This window comes from Vicugna pacos, chromosome 14 (assembly GCF_048564905.1).
Source record: "Vicugna pacos chromosome 14, VicPac4, whole genome shotgun sequence".
Classification (NCBI taxonomy): Eukaryota; Metazoa; Chordata; class Mammalia; order Artiodactyla; family Camelidae; genus Vicugna; species Vicugna pacos.
In genome coordinates, this window is record NC_133000.1 from 17,536,495 (window position 1) to 17,558,605 (window position 22,111).

The 22,111-nt window shown below is 35.8% G+C and overlaps 1 protein-coding gene across 9 annotated transcripts in view; it reads left to right on the plus strand.

Annotated features, from left to right (window-relative positions):
* ZC3H13 (zinc finger CCCH-type containing 13) overlaps window positions 1-22,111 on the plus strand; it is a 92,004-nt gene that overhangs the window by 47,711 nt on the left and 22,182 nt on the right. For 5 of the 9 annotated variants that reach the window (XM_031684535.2, XM_031684534.2, XM_015243711.3 and 2 more), the window contains 5 exons: window positions 7,747-8,057; window positions 10,611-11,075; window positions 16,281-16,472; window positions 20,539-20,622; window positions 20,970-21,507. In XM_031684535.2, the coding sequence (XP_031540395.1) occupies window positions 7,747-8,057; window positions 10,611-11,075; window positions 16,281-16,472; window positions 20,539-20,622; window positions 20,970-21,507 (1,590 nt within the window). The remainder of the gene's footprint in view (window positions 1-7,746; window positions 8,058-10,610; window positions 11,076-16,280; window positions 16,473-20,538; window positions 20,623-20,969; window positions 21,508-22,111) is intronic. The other 4 variants (XM_031684539.2, XM_031684541.2, XM_031684540.2 and 1 more) reach the window with 2 other exon arrangements.

A 22,111-nucleotide genomic window follows, 5' to 3' on the forward strand; every position in this document is an offset into this window, starting at 1 on the left:
ATAACTTGTGAAAGAAATATTTTGTGTTGGTATTCCTAACAGACTATATCTAGATAATTCTAAACTGGGTATTTTCATCGATAGGCCAGTAGTATCTTCGTTATCAGTGAAAATCTATGTTCTGTGTTCTTTGCTGAGTCAGGAATGTGAACCGGTGTATTAGTGTAGTTTAGGGACAAGGGCTTAAGCAAACACAAAAACTGTTTGGATGGTGGTTAACCAGACAAGTTAGCTAACAGTTGCATATAGTTCATTCTGCTGGACATTTGGTTGAATATGAATTTATGATGGGTAATATGTTTTAATCAGAATACTAGGTTGCAGAATTTTGTGGTTTAATAAGATAGCATTAAGAGAATAGCAAGTTGTTTTTTAAAAAATCATTTTATTATAATTACCTGAATACTTCTGGATAGGAGTATAAATACCTGCTTGAGTCTTACCCAGATTTGAAAGACAGATGTGATCATTCGAAACTCGTTGACTTTGACATCAACTTGGTAGAATAAGTAAATTACCACTAAATTGACGGTCTTATTTTCTTTCATACGTGATTGCACACCTCAAAATAATTAAAATTAGACTGTTTCAGACCTTTGATGAAGAGTATTACCTATTGGATTAATTCTTTGATTCATTCAGTATCTATCATTCATACTCAAATACCATAGCCTGTACTGGTAAGTCTCATTCTGTGCCACTAGTGACAGGACAGGGGGGAATCGTGTGTGCACCACGCATGTGCACCATACATTTCTGTAACTGAATTGATAGTTTCTTGAGTAAATGTGTACTAGTGTTGCTCAGTTATGTATACAGGATGGAAAAATGTTACATTAACATTATTATTATTGAACATTTCACACATATAAAAATAGACAAAATAGTAGAATGATCCTCATATCCGTATTGTTTCATCTATACCCCTCTCTACCTCTGCTTCCCATGTTATTTTGAAGCAAATCCCAGGCACCTTATTTCATTTCATCTGTATATATTTTAGTATATATTTCCAAAAGAGAAGGACACTTAGAAAAATCTATAATTACTATACCTATAACACACCTAAAAGGAAATGAGGAGAATAATGTAGTTTTTAAATACAAACTTTAAAAGCATGGATGAATTTGTAGTGTCTTTTATAGTATTTTCCCAGTTAGTGGACAGTAATACAAATAATATTGTGAAAGATATGCAGGCAGACCTTTTAATATTAAAATGAACCTTTGTATTCAGGTTGGGAATTGCTGATCTGAGGCATTGTCTTTTTCTGCATTTAATTGAGCCCTATCTATAGACCTAAAAAGTGTTTTCATGTGAATTTTTTAAAATTTTATTTTGTTTTTTGAGGGGGAGGTAATTAGGTTCACTTATTTACTTTTTAGAGGAGGATTGAACCCAGGACCTCACGCATGCTTAGCCCGCGCTCTACCACTTGAGCTATATATACTCTCCCCTCCATATGAGTTCTAATTTATGCTAGGGGTGTAAAATTAAGGCACTTTTAAAGAGATTTGTAATATAGCTGAACATAACTATATAATATACTAAATTCATGGTAGACTTGTATTAAGAAGGAAATCATTTTATAAATATCAAAATAACTCAACTGCATGAGCCTGAGGGCTTTTACATTTAGTCCAGTTGGTCAAGGCTTGGCTTTCTTTTGTAGGTGTGATATTGGGAAAATTTGTTGAACTCAGGAGAGAAGCTTCTGTTTTGCAGCCAGAATCTAGAGTGGTATTTATGTCCCTAAAAATTGTGCTCTTAACCCTTTGTGTAACGTGCTTAGTGGAATTAGAGACTTGAGAGGAAAATTGTTCTCAAGCAGTTTTGGAGGTGTTCAGTTACAGGAAGTGGTTGGGAAGTTTAGCCCTGTTCTAAGAATTGGTCCAATAAGAAATGCATAACAGGCATATAGAATCAAAAATTCAGTCCAGTAAAAATGTGGGGCTGTGTTGTATGTAGTGAGATTAATGAAATAACATACCCAGCTACCCTGTCAAAATCAGTCTCTGTCTAGCTGTGGTTTGGTGCCATCTGGTGGTAATATTTTTAGTGACAGTTAAATAACCTGTGACTGGATAGGACTTCCAGGACAGTGGCAGGGATTTCAAGACTCTCACTTATTTGACACCTATTTTGTTGGCCTAAGCTGAAGAGATTTTGTGTTTGAGAAATTGGACTAGGGACTTGGGAAGCATTCTTCACCTTGCTTTTTCCCAAGACTGAATTGTTTGCTGTTTCATGGTGTGGGCTGGACCTCTCCTACATCTCCTTACCATCCTGTCCCATCCCATCCCAGGAGAAAGTAGTAACTTTAATTTGTTCTACCAGGTAGCAGATAGGAGCCAGTTGTCTTCATTTGTGTTAATGCTGGTGTGAATTGTTTCTGAGCTTAATTGCATTTGGAATACTGACCCTCCTACTCCTAGAGCTTAAAAGCAATCACTCTGTGTGACAGGGGTACTGGGTGTTTGTCTCTTCTGACTCTTCATCACAGTGGTACAGTTTTTAGCTCACTAAGTCATGTGATAAAATATGTAAGTCCTTGTAAGGCTCTTGAACCAGATCCTGAAAAATTGTATTATTTAAATGATAAATAATTGTGGATTTGAATACCATTGAAGGATGTGCTGATGTAAGGGTTATCTTAACATTCTTTGTTCTTAAATTGAGATTCTTGAATTTAATTTATTTCTACATCAATGCAAAAATGAAATTGAACCAAAGTTGTTAGCACTTGGCTTAGATTTACTTGTATTATGTGAAACTTCTTATTAGTTTGCTTGAATCAGTCCTGTTTTTCAAGTACCACTTACTTATGGAGGAGACACCTTTCAGAAGATTGCCACAGACAAAAGAAGTATTCTGGTTTCCGTAGGTCATTCAGTTAGAAATGATTCCCCTTCCGGGGAGTATTTATCACCTGCTGCAAAGGGACAGCAAGCTACTAGGTCTAAAACAAATCACCATGCAGAAGCATTTTCTTTCTCCATCTTACATATTTATTTAAGCAAGTAAGATATCACTAGGTTTTGAATGACACTTCCCTACCCAAAACTCTCCAGTGATTTCTTTTATACTTAGAATAAACATGAACTATATCATGACCTAGAAGACTCTATATCCTCTGTCTGCTTTCCTGCCCTCTCGCATAAGACTTTTTATTCTCTCACAAATTGTAGTTACACTTGTCTTCTTTCTGTTCTTGTTGTATATCACCATCCCCTCCTGCCTCATTTGTGATTACTGAGTCCTCAGCATGGGAAGCTCTTCTCTTGGATTTTCAGTTCTTGGCTCAAATATCATCTTCTCAGTAAAGACCCTTTCCTTACCAAGCAACCTACTGTAGTCCCCCTGATGTACTTTTTTATTTTGGACCTAACAGTTTATATTTCATTACTCTTGTTTTATGGACTTCTATGTTGCATGAATTAGCTGAAATTGTCTTTCTCTACTGTTGATGAGCTACTTCAGGACTCTTGCAATCAAGGCAGACTGATTTTCAGTCCTCTCTGTCTCAGATATTCTGAGTGTGAAGTGTGTATCATGTGTTATATTTTACCACTGAAAATAGAGTTGATTTTGATAGTGTCCATACCCAACTAGTTTTTTTTAAAGTATGTTTTTTGCGTGATGATTTTAAAGGTTGAATTACGAATGTTATATTATGTAAGCGTATTTTCATATTTGAGAAATAGAAACTGTTTATCGAGAGAAAAATTGGTGTTACAAATTTTAAGAAAGTCCAGGGTAAACTTAATGATTTATAGATGAAATTACTTGCATCTTGAATGAAAGGATCTTTGATTTTAAATTTCTTAACTTTTCATATTTCTTTCCAAAGTGAATTATACTCTGAATATTCTCATTCCACATCATATCCTAATTATGGCAGCATTAAAAAGCTTTTGATTGGAATCAAGTCAGGCTAAAGATCAGTTTTCCCTATGTTTTATAAATCACAGTGCCCTTGCTGACAGTATACAGATTTCTGTTTTAAGGTATTGAGGCTTCTCTTTGTGCAATAAGCTTTCCTTTGTTATTTGTTTTCCTTTAAAAAATTTATTTTTATTGAAGTATAGTCAGTTTAAAATGTAGCATCAATTTCTGGTGTACAGCATAATGTTTCAGTCATACATATACATACATATATTCCTTTTCATATTCTTTTTCATTATAGGTTACTACAAGATATTAAATATAGTTCTCTGTGCTATACAGTAGAAACTTGCTGTTTATCCATTTTATATATAGTAGTTAATATCTGCAGATTTTGAACTCCCAGTTTATCCCTTCCCACTCCCCCCCCCCCGCCCCCCTGGTAACTGTCAGTTTGTTTTCTATGTCTGTGAATCTGTTTCTGTTTTGTAAATACATTCATTTGTGTTTTTGTTCTTGTTTTTTTTTAGATTCTACATGTAAGTGATATCATATGGTATTTTTCTTTTTGTTTCTGGCTTATTTCACTTAGAATGACAGTCTCCAGGTCCATCCATGTTGTTGCAAATGGCATTATTTTATTCTTTTTTATGGCTGAGTAGTATTCCATTGTATAAATACACCACAACTTCTTTATCCAGTCATCTGTCGATGGACATGTAGGTTGTTTCCATGTCTTGGCTCTTGTAAATAGTGCAGCCATGAACATTGGGATACTTGTATCTTTTTGAATTAAAGTTCCCTCCAGATATATGCCCAGGAATGGGACTGCTGGATCATATGGTAAGTCTATTTTTAGTTTTTTAAAGGAATCTCCATACTGTTTTCCATAATGGCTGCACCAAACTATATTCCCACCAACATTCCCTTTTCTCCACATCCTCCCCAGAATTTATCATTTGTGGACTTTTAAATGACTTTTTGTTCTTTATTTGAATTCCGAATGTCAACTCTTTTTTCCCCTCAGATAGGAAACCAGCTAATTTTAGAGCATAAGACTAGTTAATCTGAAATTACTGCTATTCTAAGTAGAAATGTATTTTAATGTATCTCTGCAACAGTCTAGAAGCCTAAGTAATTTGGGTCAGATTTCAGGACAGTTTAATTATTTAGAGTCACACCTTCTACACGTGCAAGTGAATGTAGGTCTGGGTCCAGTTAGGCTTACATCTGTAATTTGATCTGTCTTGTTTTGGTAACAGATTCTCTTTCTCTTTTCACTATTCTTCAGTCTTTAGACTTTTAAAAGGATTGTAACAGAAGAAAATGTAAAGATGCTGTCTTCCTTAGTCAACTTGGACTGCTACTACAGAATATCATAGACTAGGTTGTTTAAATAACAGACATTTATTTCTCACAGGTCTAGCACCTGGGAAGCCCAGGGTCAAGGAGCCAGCAGATTTGGTTCCGGGTGAGGGTCCCCTTCTTGATTCATAGATGGCTGTCTTCCCACTGTGTCCTCATAGAGGTGAGAGCTCTGGTCTCTTCCTCTTCCTGTAAGGACACTAATCCCATGATGGCAGCCCCACCCTCAAGACTTCACCTAAACCTAATTAAGCCCATAGGCCCCACCTTCAGACAGCCAGAGCCTCAACATATAAATTTGAGGGGACACAAACATCCATCTAGTAACAGATAATTAAATTAGCAATTAAACTTTTAATTTTTTTCCTTGAAGGATAGGTAGGAAAAAAAATATGGTTAAAATGCTGAAAATACAACTTGACAACACATTGAAGCTCTGGCTTTAATATGATAATTTGGTTATCTAAGCTTGAACTGAAGTTTTTCTTCCATGCTGTAGACACCAAATTTGAATAGATATGTGATTGGACTGTAATGTGTTTTTTAAAGATAGTATTATGAACTATTGTATTTAAGTTTTGTGAACAGATTACCAAAGGGTATTGTAGACATTCTTGAAACAATTTTGAGTATATCCCAGAAATAAACTCAAAACTAACCACATGTCAGTTCAGTGGAGAGCAACATTCTTTATTTTATAAATTTAGGTATTCCAACTTGACTAGAACCTAGTGAAATTAAAATGGGAAATCACCAAACAATAGTCAGATTAGAATTAGAATTTCTCAATCTGGTGATGATTTTTCTGTTCAGTGATTTGAATAGCCATTGATCATAAATGGTTTTCAAATTTAAGTAAGACTCATTGAGCATTTCTGCTCATATCTGTAAGTCAGTAAATTTCAACTTGGAGTCAATTAAGTTATAGTGGTTTATGTCTTTTTTTTTTTTTAATATGAGAAGGGAATAACAGTTTTTATTAAAAGCATGAAGGTTTTGTGGAATCACAGATAACTAGAATGCTTAGGTAAATGTGGTGTTCTCGTTAGCTGGCTTTTATTTTTACTGTTATCCAAAAGGTGTTTTCATTTACTTGCTTAATTTCTTGTTTTGCAAAATTCTTTCCAGTATGTTGGATCCCTTTCCTGATAGTAACATGTGTTTTATAGATTTAAAACTTTGACTGTTAGAAGTTCTAAGGCATCATTTATAAGCAGCATAGTTCAGGGCAGTGGTTCTCAACCAACTTTGATTTCACCTCCCTGGGGACATTTGGAAATACCTAGAGTAATTTTTTATTGTCATGAATGGGGGCGGGAGGGAGAGGTACTAGCTGCTAGTGGGGAGAGGCCGGAAGTGCTGTTTAACACCCTACAATGTGCAGGGCCGCCCCCACCACAAAGGATTCATGAATACAAAATGTCAGTAGTGCCAAGACTGAGAAATCCTGGCTTGGTATTAATAATGATTTTGCCAACATTGCAGATCTTAACAGACACTTATCAGAGGCACTGAAGACAATTCTAAAATACTTTGAGAGGAACTCAGAATTTTTTTTGAACAAACATCTAGCCCTCGAAATGATTGCTTTGAGAAATACGATACTTAACCTGAGTGTGATGTCTGGAATGTTTTTTAAACAATAGTCCTGTTTCTTTTTAGTTATTGCATGAATGTGTGTATTCTAGCTCTCCATCACACACACCTTTTGCATGTTCACTATAGACAGAGCCAGGATATAACAGATTGTAGGAGTGATTCAGATGTGCTTCATGAGGTTATAAGTTATTTGGCAGCAGTGAAAGAAGGTGATTTTAAGGGAGTAGAGGAAGCCTTAGTTAAACCAAAGCTTATGAACTAAATCTCAGTTTGTGCTGCCCAAGCAAGAGTAAATGCAGTTTATTTAAGATAAATACAGTATAGACAGTATGTCCTTTTCTTAGCCCTAGCGTTCTTCCCCCATCCTAAATTTCGACCCAGGCAGTGCAGACTTTAGGTTCGGCTTAACTGGTGATTGCTTTTCCCTTCTCCCACAGCCCTGATTTGCAAGGTTCATTATAGCCACTTTCTATTTAGAGTGGACTGGAAATACTTTCTCGTTAGCTCTTTGTGGGTTCCCTTCCCCAAGTACCTATTCACACTGTCAGCCATGATCTCTGGTAAGAGTGAATTCCCTACTTTATATGAGAGTAAGACCATTTGTGCTCAGGGAGAATGTAGCCTGGAAAAGGAAGCGTGCCTTGGAGCCAGAGCTCAGGAGAAGGGCAAGGCATGTCTCATGTCTCATCCAGAACTGGTGCGTCAAGCTAACTTAAAAATCAACATATAAAAGATTTTACATCATGGTGAATTAAAACTTATCCTGGAATTATTATTCACACTTTTAGCGTTAACTTTTACATTCATTTTTTTGTTTTGTTTTTAAAGGAGGTTTTCGTTTGGCTAGAAATGAAGGTTCTTGAACACATTTGTTTAAATTGTTGTTTTTCTTCATAGGTCTACTTCCCCAGCAGGACCGCACCATTCTCCTATATCTTCTAGACATCACTCATCTTCCTCACAATCAGGATCATCCATTCAGAGACATTCTCCTTCTCCTCGCCGAAAAAGAACTCCTTCACCGTCTTACCAAAGGACAATAACTCCACCTTTACGCCGCTCTGCTTCTCCCTACCCTTCACATTCTCTGTCTTCTCCTCAGAGAAAGCAAAGTCCCCCAAGACATCGCTCTCCAATGAGAGAGAAAGGGAGGCACGATCACGAACGGACTTCACAGTCTCATGATCGGCGCCATGAAAGGAGGGAGGGTAAGTACTGTACTTTATTGTGACTTTTTTTAGAATTCTTTAAGTGGATATTTTCTTTATTAAAAAATTGGACATTGAGGTTTATTGTTAGAATAAGGGTAGAAGAGAACTGTGTTATATTAAGTCTTCTGTATCATGCGTATGAGATTTCTTGAGGGCAATAGGAGGTGCTTAACATGGAAATGTAAGCTGCTAAATACATGTAAGTATTTGTATACTAAGTTGGTGCTTTCTTTAGTTATGATGTTTTACTTGAGTACTCTCAAGTCCTAGAAATTTGGGGCTGTCTGATTCTTAGAGTCACGCTAATTGCTTAGCTCATTCTTTGAAAACAATAGAGATGCAGGAAAGAAGAGCAGCAAACCATGGGGGCAGCGTGTGAGTGCGTCAGAAATGTTTCGACAAGAGGTGAGGGCTGGGGTAATCTTCAGAAGGTCAGTACGAACTAAGTGATCAGTTTTCCAGGTGTAACTCAGTAAAGAAGTAAGTAAAGCAGTGTTTCTTCCTAGCTCCCTGAGAATTAAGGGAACTCTGGAATTGCTACTCCCTGTTCAACCTGAGATGCTATTATTACTTGGAGATCCCATCTAACAGTTCTCATCTCTTTCTGTACTTCTCTAAGCTTCTTGCTCTTGTTTATATAAGTTAACAAGTTTTTTTCCTAACTTCTCCTGAGTTAGTTTTTGAACATAATGAGTACTCAGGAAATACTTATTTGCAACAACACTTCTGTTTAATATGCATTTTTAAAGCCTCTGTGGGTATAGTACAGCCATCTCTTATGAAACATGTTGAACTTAGTTATTCTCTTCCAATCAATAGTGCAAGCAATAATTAATCAAGTTATTTTATTCAAGAAATGATGGATACATAGGTAGGGACTGGAGAGAGCACCTGTTTTAGAGAATTACTCCTTATGTACATGATTTCGGAATCAGATCAGCACAGCAGTGTTTATGGAACATTGGTAAGATGGGAAAATTCTCTCAACTATTTATTAACTAGAATTGACTAGGATTATAGTATACATTTAGTGACTACTTATTGAATGAATACTCTTTACTATTTGAGAACATAATTATTAATGACGGGGAAATTTAGTATTCAGTCGAGTCTTGTAGGAATTCTTTTTGTTATAGGAAGAATCCTTTAATAATAAACAGATTTGGCTCTTCCTTCCTGGATATTATTTATTTACTGTGTTTAGGTTCTTTGTAAGGAAGATGTTTCTTTAATCATACAAGACATGCAGTAGGTGTTTATTCCTCTCTATTTTGATGTCTTTTTTTTTGAAATAAGAATAATTTTAGTGGAAGGATGGGAAGGTAGGTAAAGAAGAAGGTATAGTAACTAGATGTATTTGTAAAGGTAGCAGGGAGCATCATAAAAAAAGAGTCTGGCACTAAGTGAACAAATTTCTAGGCACAGTTGGCATTGGAGGAGGACTAGAAGTGATAGATATGCACAAAAAGAGATGGAGACTTGTCACATTCCTGCCTATTGCTATAGGCAAGGTTATTGGCAGGGGAGATAAATTATTGATGAGAATCTAGGGGGTCTTGTGGATACTATATAGAGAAAGTCTGTGGACCTAGCCACTAAGGACAAAGAGAAAAGGGGGTAAGTTTATAATGTCCTAGGCATAAAGCTGCTGCAGTTGCTAAAATGGCTTCAGACCTCAGGGCAATTCCAGAGTGTAAGAGCAAATTATGAAGGAGTCTGATAAAAAGTATATGATTTGCTCTTTGAGGGTCTCTTGTTAATTCTTTGACTTCATATCAGATTATGCTGTAACCAATCTGTACTCTTCTAGGTGTATCTAAAGAATAAGTTGTAATCTTTGCAAATTTCCGTGATGTATGGGGCTGACTAAACCATTTAAGCTCTGGGTTTCTGTTTCTTCATTTATACAATGACAGAATTGTATTAAATAATCATTGAGGGTCATTCCAGCTTTTTAAAAACTGAAATTATTTTGTTTTTCTATGACAGATTAGAAAATGCATTAAGTAGAGAAAAACTTTATAGTCAGTATGATTCTATTAAACAGCTCAAAAAAAAAAAAAAAAGAGAGAGTGTATAACAGCATCTCTTTGTCAGCCATCTTACTAACTGTAGGCTACTCCCAAGTGCTTAAGTACATTTGAAGTGGTCATGGGTGGCCGATACGTGGTAGAGATGACTAAAATCACTGTGTGTCTCTGGGTGTAAAAGTGATCTCTAAAAAGTAAGCCATCATTGATAGGAAATCAATGTACTTGTTTCAGTTATTTAAGATCTATAAGTATGGGTAAGTTGTGGTGGGGAAGACATGTTCAGAAGTTTATTCAACCAAGATCATAGTTGTCCAGGTGTTAATAAAATTACCTTTGGAATTTTAGCTTATGGATGGTTTTAATTTTCTTACTTGTTCATGTTTTCTCCTTTTATTTTTTGCAAAGAACACGAATTACCATCGTAATAAAAATTTTAAAGCTCTGTACTAAATACATTGCCTAGTTTCCTAAAATTTTGTGAAAGAAATTTCGGTGTATTTCTAAAATTGCATTACAGAGACTAGAGGCAAAAGGGATAGAGAAAAGGACACAAGAGAAGAACGAGAGTATGAACAGGATCAGAGCTCTTCTAGAGACCACAGAGATGACAGAGAACCTCGAGATGGGCGGGATCGGAGAGACGCTAGAGATAATAGAGACCGACGGGAACTGAGAGACTCCAGAGACATTCGGGACTCCAGGGAGGTGAGAGACTATAGCAGAGAAAACAAAGAGAGCCGTGATCCCAGAGATTCTCGGTCTGCTCGTGATGCTCATGACTACAGGGAGCGTGAGAGCCGAGATGCTCATCGAAAGGAGGATGCCTATCAGGAAGAATCTCGAAGTTATGGCAGAAACCATTTGCGAGAAGAAAGTTCTCGCACTGAAATGAGGAATGATTCCAGAAATGAGTCTCGAAGTGAAATTAGGAATGACCGGATGGGCCGAAGTAGGGGAAGAGGTCCAGAGTTGCCTGAAAAGGGTAAGGTTTTTGACTTGACAGTGAACTGCATCTTGTATATTCATATAGAAATTATTAAATCTCCTAAGATTTATTTTCCAAAGATATTATTTCTCACATTCATTATCATTTTGTCAAAGTAATTTTCAGTTAATTGACTTTGTGATCTTCCCTATAAATTCTGAATAGGAATTATTAGCTTAAGTAGCAGAAGATAAATGGGGCCTGACATAGACCCCCTGGTTGAATTATGTCCAGTCATGCCTACCATCTTGATTAATGTGGAACACTAAGAAAATGCTATCAAGCAAAAAAGGAGCATCAAAAAGAAGTAATTTCTAATAAACAGATACATACCTATGATAAAATTATCATTAAAACGGGGTTAAGATGGTGGCCTTTCAAAATTGGTAGTGTCAGAAATGACTGATTTGTGTATCCTTCAGTATTTGTGCTTGCTTCAGAACCACCTCAGAACATCACATATCAGGATCTTGAGCTGTTTTTCTTCCCCTAAAGAGCATTTGCCATCACCATCATCAATAACTACTTGCCTAAATGTACTTGACTGTCTCCAAACTGCCTGGACTGAATTGGCTTTGACCTCTCTTTTCTTCTACCCACCTCGTTCCCCTCCCCCAAAACACTGCTGCAGAATTCTGATCACTCTTATTCCTTCCATAGGCCTTTTGGTTTATCCTGGTCAGTATTACACTTTTACAGTAAGATGAAGGCCTCTCACCTTCTACTTCATAGTTGTCTTGGCTTTTCTTGGCCCTTTCCTTTCTCATATATATTTTTTAAATGAGGGTGTTTCTTTTTAATTTCATGAAAAACTGTTGGATTTTTATTTCAAATACATTAAATTTATTGATTTATAATTTTTTCTTTTAAGGTCTTATACATGTTTTATTCCTGGGTATCCTCTATTTTTGTTGCCATTGTAAATGGTGCTTTAAACAGATTTCTCTTTCTTTAATAATGCATTCTCATGATTCAAAATTCAAAGCTACAAAAGGGTGTATGGTGAAAACCTTCCTCCCTACCTTGGCCAGGTTCTCTCTTTTGCCAATTTTGTATATATCCACCTGAAAAATACTCTACACAATCAGATGTGTATGTCTATTTATTTTCTCCTCTGTTTTACAAGTATAATTTAAAATTATTTTTTATTTAAGAAAAGAACTGTATACTCTATACCCTGCTGTTTTCACTTAAAAAGTATCTTGGAGATTGTTCCATATCAATCAGCTTGGTAAACAGCCACTTCCTTCTTTCCGCATGTAGTGTCTATTATAGGATATACCATATACTACATTGATGAATGTTTAAGTGTTCCAATCTTTTTTTTTTTTTTTTTTGCTTTTGAATAGTGCTTAAATGAATACAGGTGCACTACATGATATAGTTTAAAACCTTTTATTTTCTGATGCTGGTGCTGGTGCACTACATGATATAGTTTAAAACCTTTTATTTTCTGATGCTGGTGCTGGTGCACTACATGATATAGTTTAAAACCTTTTATTTTCTGATGCTAGTGCTGGTGCACTACATGATATAGTTTAAAACCTTTTATTTTCTGATGCTAGTGCTGGTGTATGGAAATGGTAGTTGATATTTTTATATTAATCTTACACTGTGCTGTTGCTGTATTTTCTTAGTAAATCTAATTAGATGCTTTCAAACATTTACGTCTGGAAACAGATTTGGCTCTTCCTTTCTGAATATAATTTATTTTCTGGTCAATAGTCTGTTGAGCATCTCTTCAATATCCTGTTGACTATAAGTGATGTAATGGGCTTCTTTGTTTTGTTTCAGATTTTAAAGAGTTATTGCTGGCATTTCACCATTGAATATGGTGTTTGTAGATTTTTAGCAGATGCTTTTTATTATGTTTTATTATGTCTTTTAATTTTCCGAACTTAGCTGACAGCTTCTATCATGCTGTTTGTCTGTATCTTGAGAAGATCATATAGTCATCTAGTCAGTCTCTTTTACTTTGCTACTTAAGTTAAAATACTTTTTAAAATTTAGAACTATCCTTGCATTTCTAAGATAAATGCACCTTTTAAGTTCTAGAATAGATTTGTTAAAATTTAATTTTGAATTAAGCATTTGTTTTTAAGTGCAATTGGCATATAATCAGTGGTATGATGGTAAATATTTAACAACTACCTCTTCAGAGGGTTAAAAAAAAAAAAAAAAGCCCTGGCTTGTAGCTAATACCAATTTCCATGGTATAAATTCCTCCTGCCATAACAGATTTTGAGCTACTAAACATCGTGATGTTACTCAGTGTGGAGATGGGAGAGATGGGCACAGTTGGCTCTTTGGAGCCAGTGTGAGTCAGTCCAGCATACCACTGTATAGCTTTTGTTGTTTTATATTGTCTTTGTTTGGTTTGGGGACCTAAGTTATACTAGCCATATAAAATGTGTTGAAAGTGTTGCTTCTTTTTTCCTCTTCTCTGGAACAATTTATGTATATATGATTAGTTATCTGTTCTTTGACAATTTGATAATATTTGTCTGTTCTAAACACTTTTTGAATTTTAATATGATTTCTTCTTTGATTCATGAGTTGTATAGAAATAGGATTTTAATTTTCCAATCATGCTTTTTAAAATAATTCCCCTCCCCCAATTTTAATTGTTGTCAGAGAAGACTAAGGTCAGTTTTTTGGCATTTGTATTTGTTAAGACTTATTTTGTGGTTCATCAATCAGTTTTCATGTGTTCTGCCTATGTTTTTTATGGTTGCAACATGTATATAGTATGTCTAAGGTCAAGTCTGTTAGCCATGCTTTCAAATCTACATTTAATCTTTTTTCTGGTCTGCTTTTTCTATCATAATAGAGATGCGAGTTAAATCTTCCACTGTCATCTTGAATTTATTGATTTTGTGTAATTTGATTAAATTTTTGCTTTGAATATTTTGAGGTTCTTCTAGTAGATACATATAAGACAAATTACTCCTTTTGTCATTACAGAATGAGCCTCCTTACCTCCAAATGGTGTCTTTTTGACTAAAAAAATGATCCCACTCACAGATTTTCTTTTGGTTAGTATTGTACGATGTATCTTTTTCCATCCTTTCAACCTTTCTACATCTTTTTGTTTTAAATGTGACTCTAAAGAGCATATAGTTAGACATATGTAGACATATGTTGAATCTTCTCATTGAATCTTCCTTGATTTTTAACTTTCCTTTCAGGTTTTCCTCTCTTCATCTCTTTCATTTCCTGAGTTGTAGCCTTAGATGTAATTGTTTACTAATTTTCTCTTGGCAGCATCTATTCTGACATTTACACTTTTCATTCCTAGATGTAATATGTTACCCATTTGTGGTCTTTTTAAAAGAGTTTTAAATTTCTTCTTTTTGATCTTTAATTATTAAAATAATTCTTTACAGGCATTTTGATTATTAAAATGCCCCTGTTAAAGTTTAGAATTATGCTATAATTCTTTCAGGGCTTAGTCTAGTATGTGTAAGGCACATTTATGTGTATACGTATGTGTGTAGCTCTGTGCACTTTTTAAACCACTTTATTGAGGTATGGTTGACACACAAAACTGCACACAGTTGATGTATTTAACTTGAGTTTAGAGATTAGTATACACCCTTGAAACTACCACCACAGTCTATGCCATTAACATGCAAAAGTTTCCTCTCGCTCTCTTTATTATTTATCTGTGTGTATGTGATAAGAATGCTTTTAACATAAGATCTACCCTCTTACCAAATTTTTTAGTTTCCAATACAGTATTATTAACTATAGACACTGTGTTGTACAGTAGATCTCTAGGACTGAACTCATCTTGTACAACTGAAACTGTGTACTCTTTGACTAACACCTCCCTGTTTCCCTCTTTCCTTGACCCCTTGGCAACACCATTCTACTCTCTGCTTCTATAAGTTTGACTATTTTAGATTCCATGTGTAAGTGGTATCCTGTAGTATTTGTCTTCTGTGTCTGACTTTTCTCATTCATTTAGCATAATGTCTTCCAGTTTCACACATGTTGTTGAAAATGGCAGGATTCCCTTCTTTTTAAAGGCTGAATAATCCATTATACACACACACACACACACACACACACATTTTTTAATCACGCTTTTCCCCCACTCATCTTTCATTGGGCAGTATGTTGCTTCTGTGTCTTAGCTATTATGAATAATGCTGCAGTGAACATAGGAGTGCAGATATCTCTTTCAGATCTTGATTTCAATTCCTCTGGCTATATACCCAGAAGTAAGATTGCTGGATCATACAGTAGTTCTAATTTTAATTTTTTGAGGAACCTCCGTGCTGTTTTCCATAGCGGCTGTGTAGTCTTGTGTTACCATCACCACAATCAGGATACTCAGTTCTACCATCACAGGATTCCCTGTGTTACCCTAAAGTTATGGCCACTCCTAAATCCTCTCCCCATTTTTTTTCCCCCTCTAAATCCTCTCCCCATTCTTGATCCCTGGCGACCACTAATATGTCCTTCATCTTATAATTGTTATCTCATAAATGTTACATAAATGGAATCCTGCTATATGTATCCTGTTGAGATTCACTCAGCATAATTTCCTTGAGATTCATCCAAGTTGTCGCATCTCAGTACTTTGTTCCTTGTGCTGTTCTGTGGGCTAGATATACTGTTTAGCCATTCACCTACTGAAAAACATTTGGGCATTTTCCAGTTTTCAGCTATAACAAATAAAGCTACTATAAACATTCATTTCCCAATTTTCTAATGAGAATTTTTAGGTATCACCTCATGTAAACACAGTACCTTAGTCCAGTTTTGGAATGTTTTTACTATAGACTGAAGTCAATGCAATATATCCATATACATATGTTATATTATTTTTATATTTCTTTGATTTAGATAAGAATCAATAGTTTTAATTTTTTTGGTTTTTTTGTTTTTTGTATTAATTAAAATGAGTCTGTTTGCTTTATGATCCCATTATATGTCCTTTTTTATAGATAGGGAAACTGGGACTTAGCTTACTTACCTGAGTCAGTCATCAAATACTGGGTATTTGGATCCAGTACTTACTCTTTTCAACAGTGATTACTGCACTTTCAAATACCAAAAAAACCAAAACAAAAACCCAAAACCAAAGAAACCCCGCACATCTTTATATATTTTTTAGGAGGAAAGATTGTAACTGACAAAACTTGTTGAATAAAGTGTATGTGTTAAATATTTGTGTGAATATCCTTTGTTTAGGAAGTCGAGGCACAAGAGGTTCTCAAATTGATAGTCACGGTAGTAGTGGCAACTATCATGACAGCTGGGAAACTCGAAGTAGCTATCCTGAAAGAGACAGATATCCTGAAAGAGACAACAGAGATCAAGCAAGAGATTCTTCTTTTGAGAGAAGACATGGAGAGAGAGACCGTCGTGACAACAGAGAGAGAGGTTTGTCAAATGGAATATTATTAAATAATGACCAACATTGATTGGGAGAGGTTTTTTTTTTTTTAAACCAGTATCGATTTACTTTTTAATATAAAATATCTTTCAAGATATTTTACTTACTGATCCATTTAAAATATTATGTTTATTCATATAATCTTCCTTTTCAACTTAGCTTAGGAGAGATTATGTAAATAGCTAGCTACCGGTATCTATTTAGCAACAGAGCAGGTGCTGATTTAGTAGGTACTTGCATACTCCAAGAATTGAGGTGCCTGCGGTATGTCTCTCACCTTAACCAAGTAGCTGACAACCTTCAAAGAATATAGATGCTTGGGTGACATTTCAAGTACTTCTAATTCAGGAGATACTTAAAGTTTCTCATTTGAGTGTCCTGGCCACTGGCTCGCTAGCTGTGATAAAGTCTTGTAAGGACTGCCAGGGTAGAACAAGAAAAAACTGATGATGATAGGGTTGGGGGTTGTTTGGTGAAATATTTTATTCATGCTTCTTCCTGAGAATATGTAATACTTGGTTTTGCTAATTTTATATTCTTGAATATCTTAAGCTAAAAATTTTGTTACTCTACTAGATGATCTCTTAAAGCAGTTTTGAAGCAGGATTACTAGAAGGCATTTAAGAAGGGTTATAAGTGCTTTCTTTAACAAGCTTATGTGTCTGTACATATTCATGACCATATTATAAAAGTCTTACTTACTTTTGCTAATTACTAAAGTAAGGTTTGCTATAATGCTGAGGTTAATACAGTATGAAACTTAAATGGAGTAAGGAATTGAATATTGATGCTTCACAGTAGGCTGAATTGAATCAAAGAGGTAAAATTTACCTTAATACGGGTAGTAATGAGAGGAGAACAAAATCTCTAAGACATGATGTACTTTTGGACATGTAGATGGGATCAGAGACATAGATAAGAGTTGGCTGAGTTCAGTTTGTTAGGGTGCATTTGAGTTGAAAGATGTGTATGGTTTCCTTAGTTACAAATGATGCTGGAGTTGATGTGTTCTGTGATGATATCTGAAATTATTCTTCCCTAACCCTGATTCACCAATCTTTACTCTCTCTAATCTAACACTGTCCTGGTAATGCATTTTTTAATTTATTTTTTCCCCTTAGTTTCTTAGTTTCATATCCTAGCTCAGGTTTTTCTCATCTCATGCCTGAATTCAGTGTAACATTTGGTTTCAGTTTTACTTAAGTTCAACGAGGTACTGAGTTACTAAGAAGAACTTTGATAGTTGCTTTATATTCTTGGACTTAATATTGTAAAGAATATTAAGTCAGAAGATACATATTTTTTAAATCCTTTTATCTTTCAATATCCCTGTAAGTATAGGTATGATAAAAGAATTCATGTTTCATATTTTAAGAGATTTGGGCTAAGAGAAGAGTAATGATTTTTCCAATATTACAGAGAATTAAGTTCTAAAGCTAAAATTCAAGCTCAGTTCCTCTGACTACAAGTCCTGTTCTCTTTCTATTTTATTTTACTATAACTACTTAAGTAAACATCAGTTGTATGATTGAAATAGAAAAACATTTTTGATAATGATGTATTCTAAAAATGTTTATCGAGTACCCATGCACTTTGTAAGTTTTTTTTGGAGAATGACAGTTCTTGTGCTTGTAGAATTTTATAAAGGGAGAGATATACCCCCTCAAGAAAGAAATGGTTATTGGGTGCTATCAAGTAAACATACAAGGGATCCAACTAGAAATAAAGGACAAGAAAAGGACCTACCTCATCTAGATAGTGTGTTTGTGGAAAATTTGAGATGACATATGCAGAGGCATAAATGCAAGGGAAGAAATTTGCAAGTATTGAGGGTAAAAATATTCCATGCAGAAGAAAGAGTATGTGCCAATTCCACGAGATGGGAAATAGCCTAGAGTTTGAAAGAAGATCAGGGTGACTAGAGTATGCTGAGCATAGGGAGATAGAGACTGAAGGTGGAGATGTGCTTAGGGCCTTGTTTTTGCACTCAAGAATTTAAATCTTCCCTTTGGTTTTTACAGGCTAATTAGGGTACAAATAGGCAATTGAGGTATAAATACTACTAATAGGTAAAGTTCTGTGAGAAGATAAAGATCAAACAGAATTCTGAGGTAGTCAACAAAAGCTTCTTAGAGAAGAGATGTCTGAATTAAGGTCTGAAGGATAAATAGGGGTTGGCTAGAAAGAACCATGGAAGAAACACTTTGCAGGGAGAGGGTGCAGCATGTGCAGACACACAGGACTGAAAGAAACATGTTTTGGAGTAGTAAAGATTTACCAGGTTGGAATAGAGTATGCTATAATTGGTAGGGAAGGAAAGAAGCTAGGGAAAAGCATGGGCAAGAGACTGAAGGCCAGGTTGTAAATGGCCTAAGAAGTCAGGCTAAAATTTTTGGATTTAATTGCCTTTTCACTTCCCATAAGATAACTGCTTTTAAGGAGCTTTTTTTAAGCAGCTGGATAAAAATAGAGTTTCCAAAACAAAAAAAAACAAAAAAAAAACAAAAACAGAGAGTCTGGGTAAAGATTGAAGACAAGGATACCAACCAGTCAGACTGTTGATTTGGGCATTTAAGAAGAGCTCATCAAAGTCTGAGTTAATAATGTTAACAGTAGGGATTGAGAGAAGAAATGGAATAATGAAATACTTTGAGAGTGAAATTGATGGTACTTGAATATGATGAGACTTGGATAACTCAGATTTCCAGCTTTCATGAATTGGTATGTCATTCATTAAAACAAGGAAATACATGAAAAGAAGCATATTTTTGAAGAACACATTTTAGGAGAAAGAAAGAGAAGATATTTTAGATGTATTAAGGTAGTATTCTTGTAGCCTTTCCATTTTCTTTAAAGTAGGAACCCAGTCCCAACCTTGACATTGGGAAAGTAGAGTTTTTATTTGTCACACACAAAAAAAAGAGTACCTCAGTAGTCTCTTCCCGGACATTGCTGTAATCAGAAATTTCAAGTATAAATTGCTATGGGTGCAGTATTGAATTTGCTTCAGGTTGTTTTGTAATTGTTATGACATTAGTATGACCCCCAAGCCAGGAATTCAGACAGTGTAAGACATGAGTTTATAGCATTCCAGGAATCCAAAGAATAGTACCATAGAACCATTTTAAACTTAGGTTGGTTTCAGCAAAAGTGAAATAGAGTTTACAAGAACTGACTTCTAGTCCTGATGTCCCGATGTGTCTACCAACTCTGTGACTTTGACAAGTCAGCTTCTGGACCATAAATTCTGTGTTTTTAAGAAGAAAAGGGGACAGGGGGCTGGCAAGGTTTAGTTTTATTTTAGCTTTAAAATTCTATGAACTTTTGTATCTTGATCTATAACCTCTACAGAGTAAATGTGGATAATTATCTTTTTCTTCTGTGATAAGAAAGGGAATTCAAATTGCTGTATTGAATCCTTCCCTGGAAATACCTTAAAATTATTCTGCTGAATAAGTTAATGTTAGAGATTCCACTTACAAACCTGTTGGCCATATTGTAGTCTGACTTTTATGACTAACCAATAAACATTACTATGTAGTATGAAAATAAAAAGATCATAGTAGCCTAGATCCTAGCACTATGAGCTACTTTTAGAAATGGCTATGTCTGTGGAAAAGTTCATGCCATTTTCTTAGACATTTTTTGATCCCAGGCTAATTTCTTGCTCAACTGGGCATATTGGGCAGCATGCAGTTTCTGTTTATATGATTCATGTATTAAAAAAAAAAATATATATATATATATGATGAGATTATCATTTAACATTTTAAGAAAACAGTTATATATAATTACATAATTTTAATTTATTAGTTGTTAATTATAAATACATACCACTAATAGGAAACACTTTACATTTGATTATTTCAAGATTGCTAATCATCAGTACCCTTAGTATTCTCGTTTATGATACATTGATATTGCAGCAACAAATATTAATAGATGTTTTGTTCTACTATATATTCCTCACATAGTAGCTGCACTTTGATGTGTATATATTTCGGCCTGAAACTAGAGGTGTGACTTACGAGGGAAATTTTTTTTTTCCTTCAGCTCCTATGTTCTACACCTCCTGCTGCCCCTATCCTTTGCCACCAGTGTTCTCAGGTCCTGCTGGGGGGACAGAGAAGATCAGAGGTGAAGGGTAGAGATGGCAGAAAGTGGGGTTGGAGCAGTGGGCTGGAGGTAGGGTAGGGAGCATGCAGAGAAAGATCAAAGGTGGATCAGCGGGAGGTGGGAGGTGGGGTTGATGGGAAGCAGAAAACATAGTAGAGGGCAAATCAAAATTACCTTTAAGAAAAAAATACTATTAAACATCTAGTGGTGATTATTTGGATGATTAAAGTAAGACTAAATACAGTACCTGATTTATATTTGTTGCTAGTGTGACCCTATACACAGATAAAATTTAAGATTTGCCATACTGTCTTACCAATAGGTTATCTATCGAATTAATCACTGACAAAACTTGATTTTCATTGTAGATCAAAGACCAAGCTCACCAATTCGACATCAGGGGAGGAATGACGAGCTTGAGCGTGATGAAAGAAGAGAGGAACGAAGAGTAGACAGAGTGGAGGACAGGAGAGACGAAAGGGCGAGGGAGAGAGATCGGGAGCGGGAACGGGAGCGAGAGCGAGAGAGGGAACGCGAGCGGGAGAGAGAGAAGGAGAGAGAGCTGGAGAGAGAGCGCGCCAGGGAGCGGGAGAGAGAGCGGGAGAGAGAGAAAGAGAGAGACCGGGAGAGGGAGAGAGATCGCGACCACGATCGAGAGAGGGAAAGAGAGAGGGAGCGAGACAGGGAAAAAGAGCGGGATCGCGAGCGAGAAGAGAGGGAGCGGGAGCGAGAGCGGGAGCGGGAGCGAGAGCGGGAACGAGAAAGGGCAAGAGAAAGGGATAAAGAACGCGAGCGCCAGAGGGACTGGGAAGACAAAGACAAGGGACGAGATGACCGCAGAGAAAAGCGGGAAGATATCCGAGAAGACCGGAATCCAAGAGATGGACACGAGGAGAGGAAGTCAAAGTAAGAGTGATGCTGAACCAGGTTTTTACAGATATTTCAGTGAGGAATTCAGACAGTTCCATTTAATGCTTCTCAGCGTGCCCCTGATAGCCTGCTAATTCTTGTTCCTCTGTAGTTTCCTGTGTTTCAGTCTTACGTGTTTAAAATCTTTTGAATTGTCTAGGGAAAAAAAAATAATAGTTTTCTCATTCTACTTTCTGTATCCAAGGGATAAAGTTAATAATTCTTGTTCACTGTTTGATTACAGTCATTTTTGATGGCACACTCGTTCATTTGCCTACTATAGACTTCTTTTTAACAAGAGTCCAACCTAAAAGTGGTGGAATCATTGGATTTATATCCCATCATATCCATTTTATAACTAGTTAATAGAGTTGGCTTATCACCAGGAGATAATGCTTGTGCTATTCTTGATAATCCTTCATGAGTTTTGTGTACTTAGAAGTCTGAGGTGACTACCCCCAGGCTGCAGAAGCATTCACAGTGTCTTAGAACTGAGGAAATTCCTGTAACCACTGCCTAGCCAGAAGAAGATGAGAGAGAGAGGAAGCATCTCTTGGGCGGTAGAGTTGTAGTAGGTTACTGGAATCAAAAGATGTGTTTT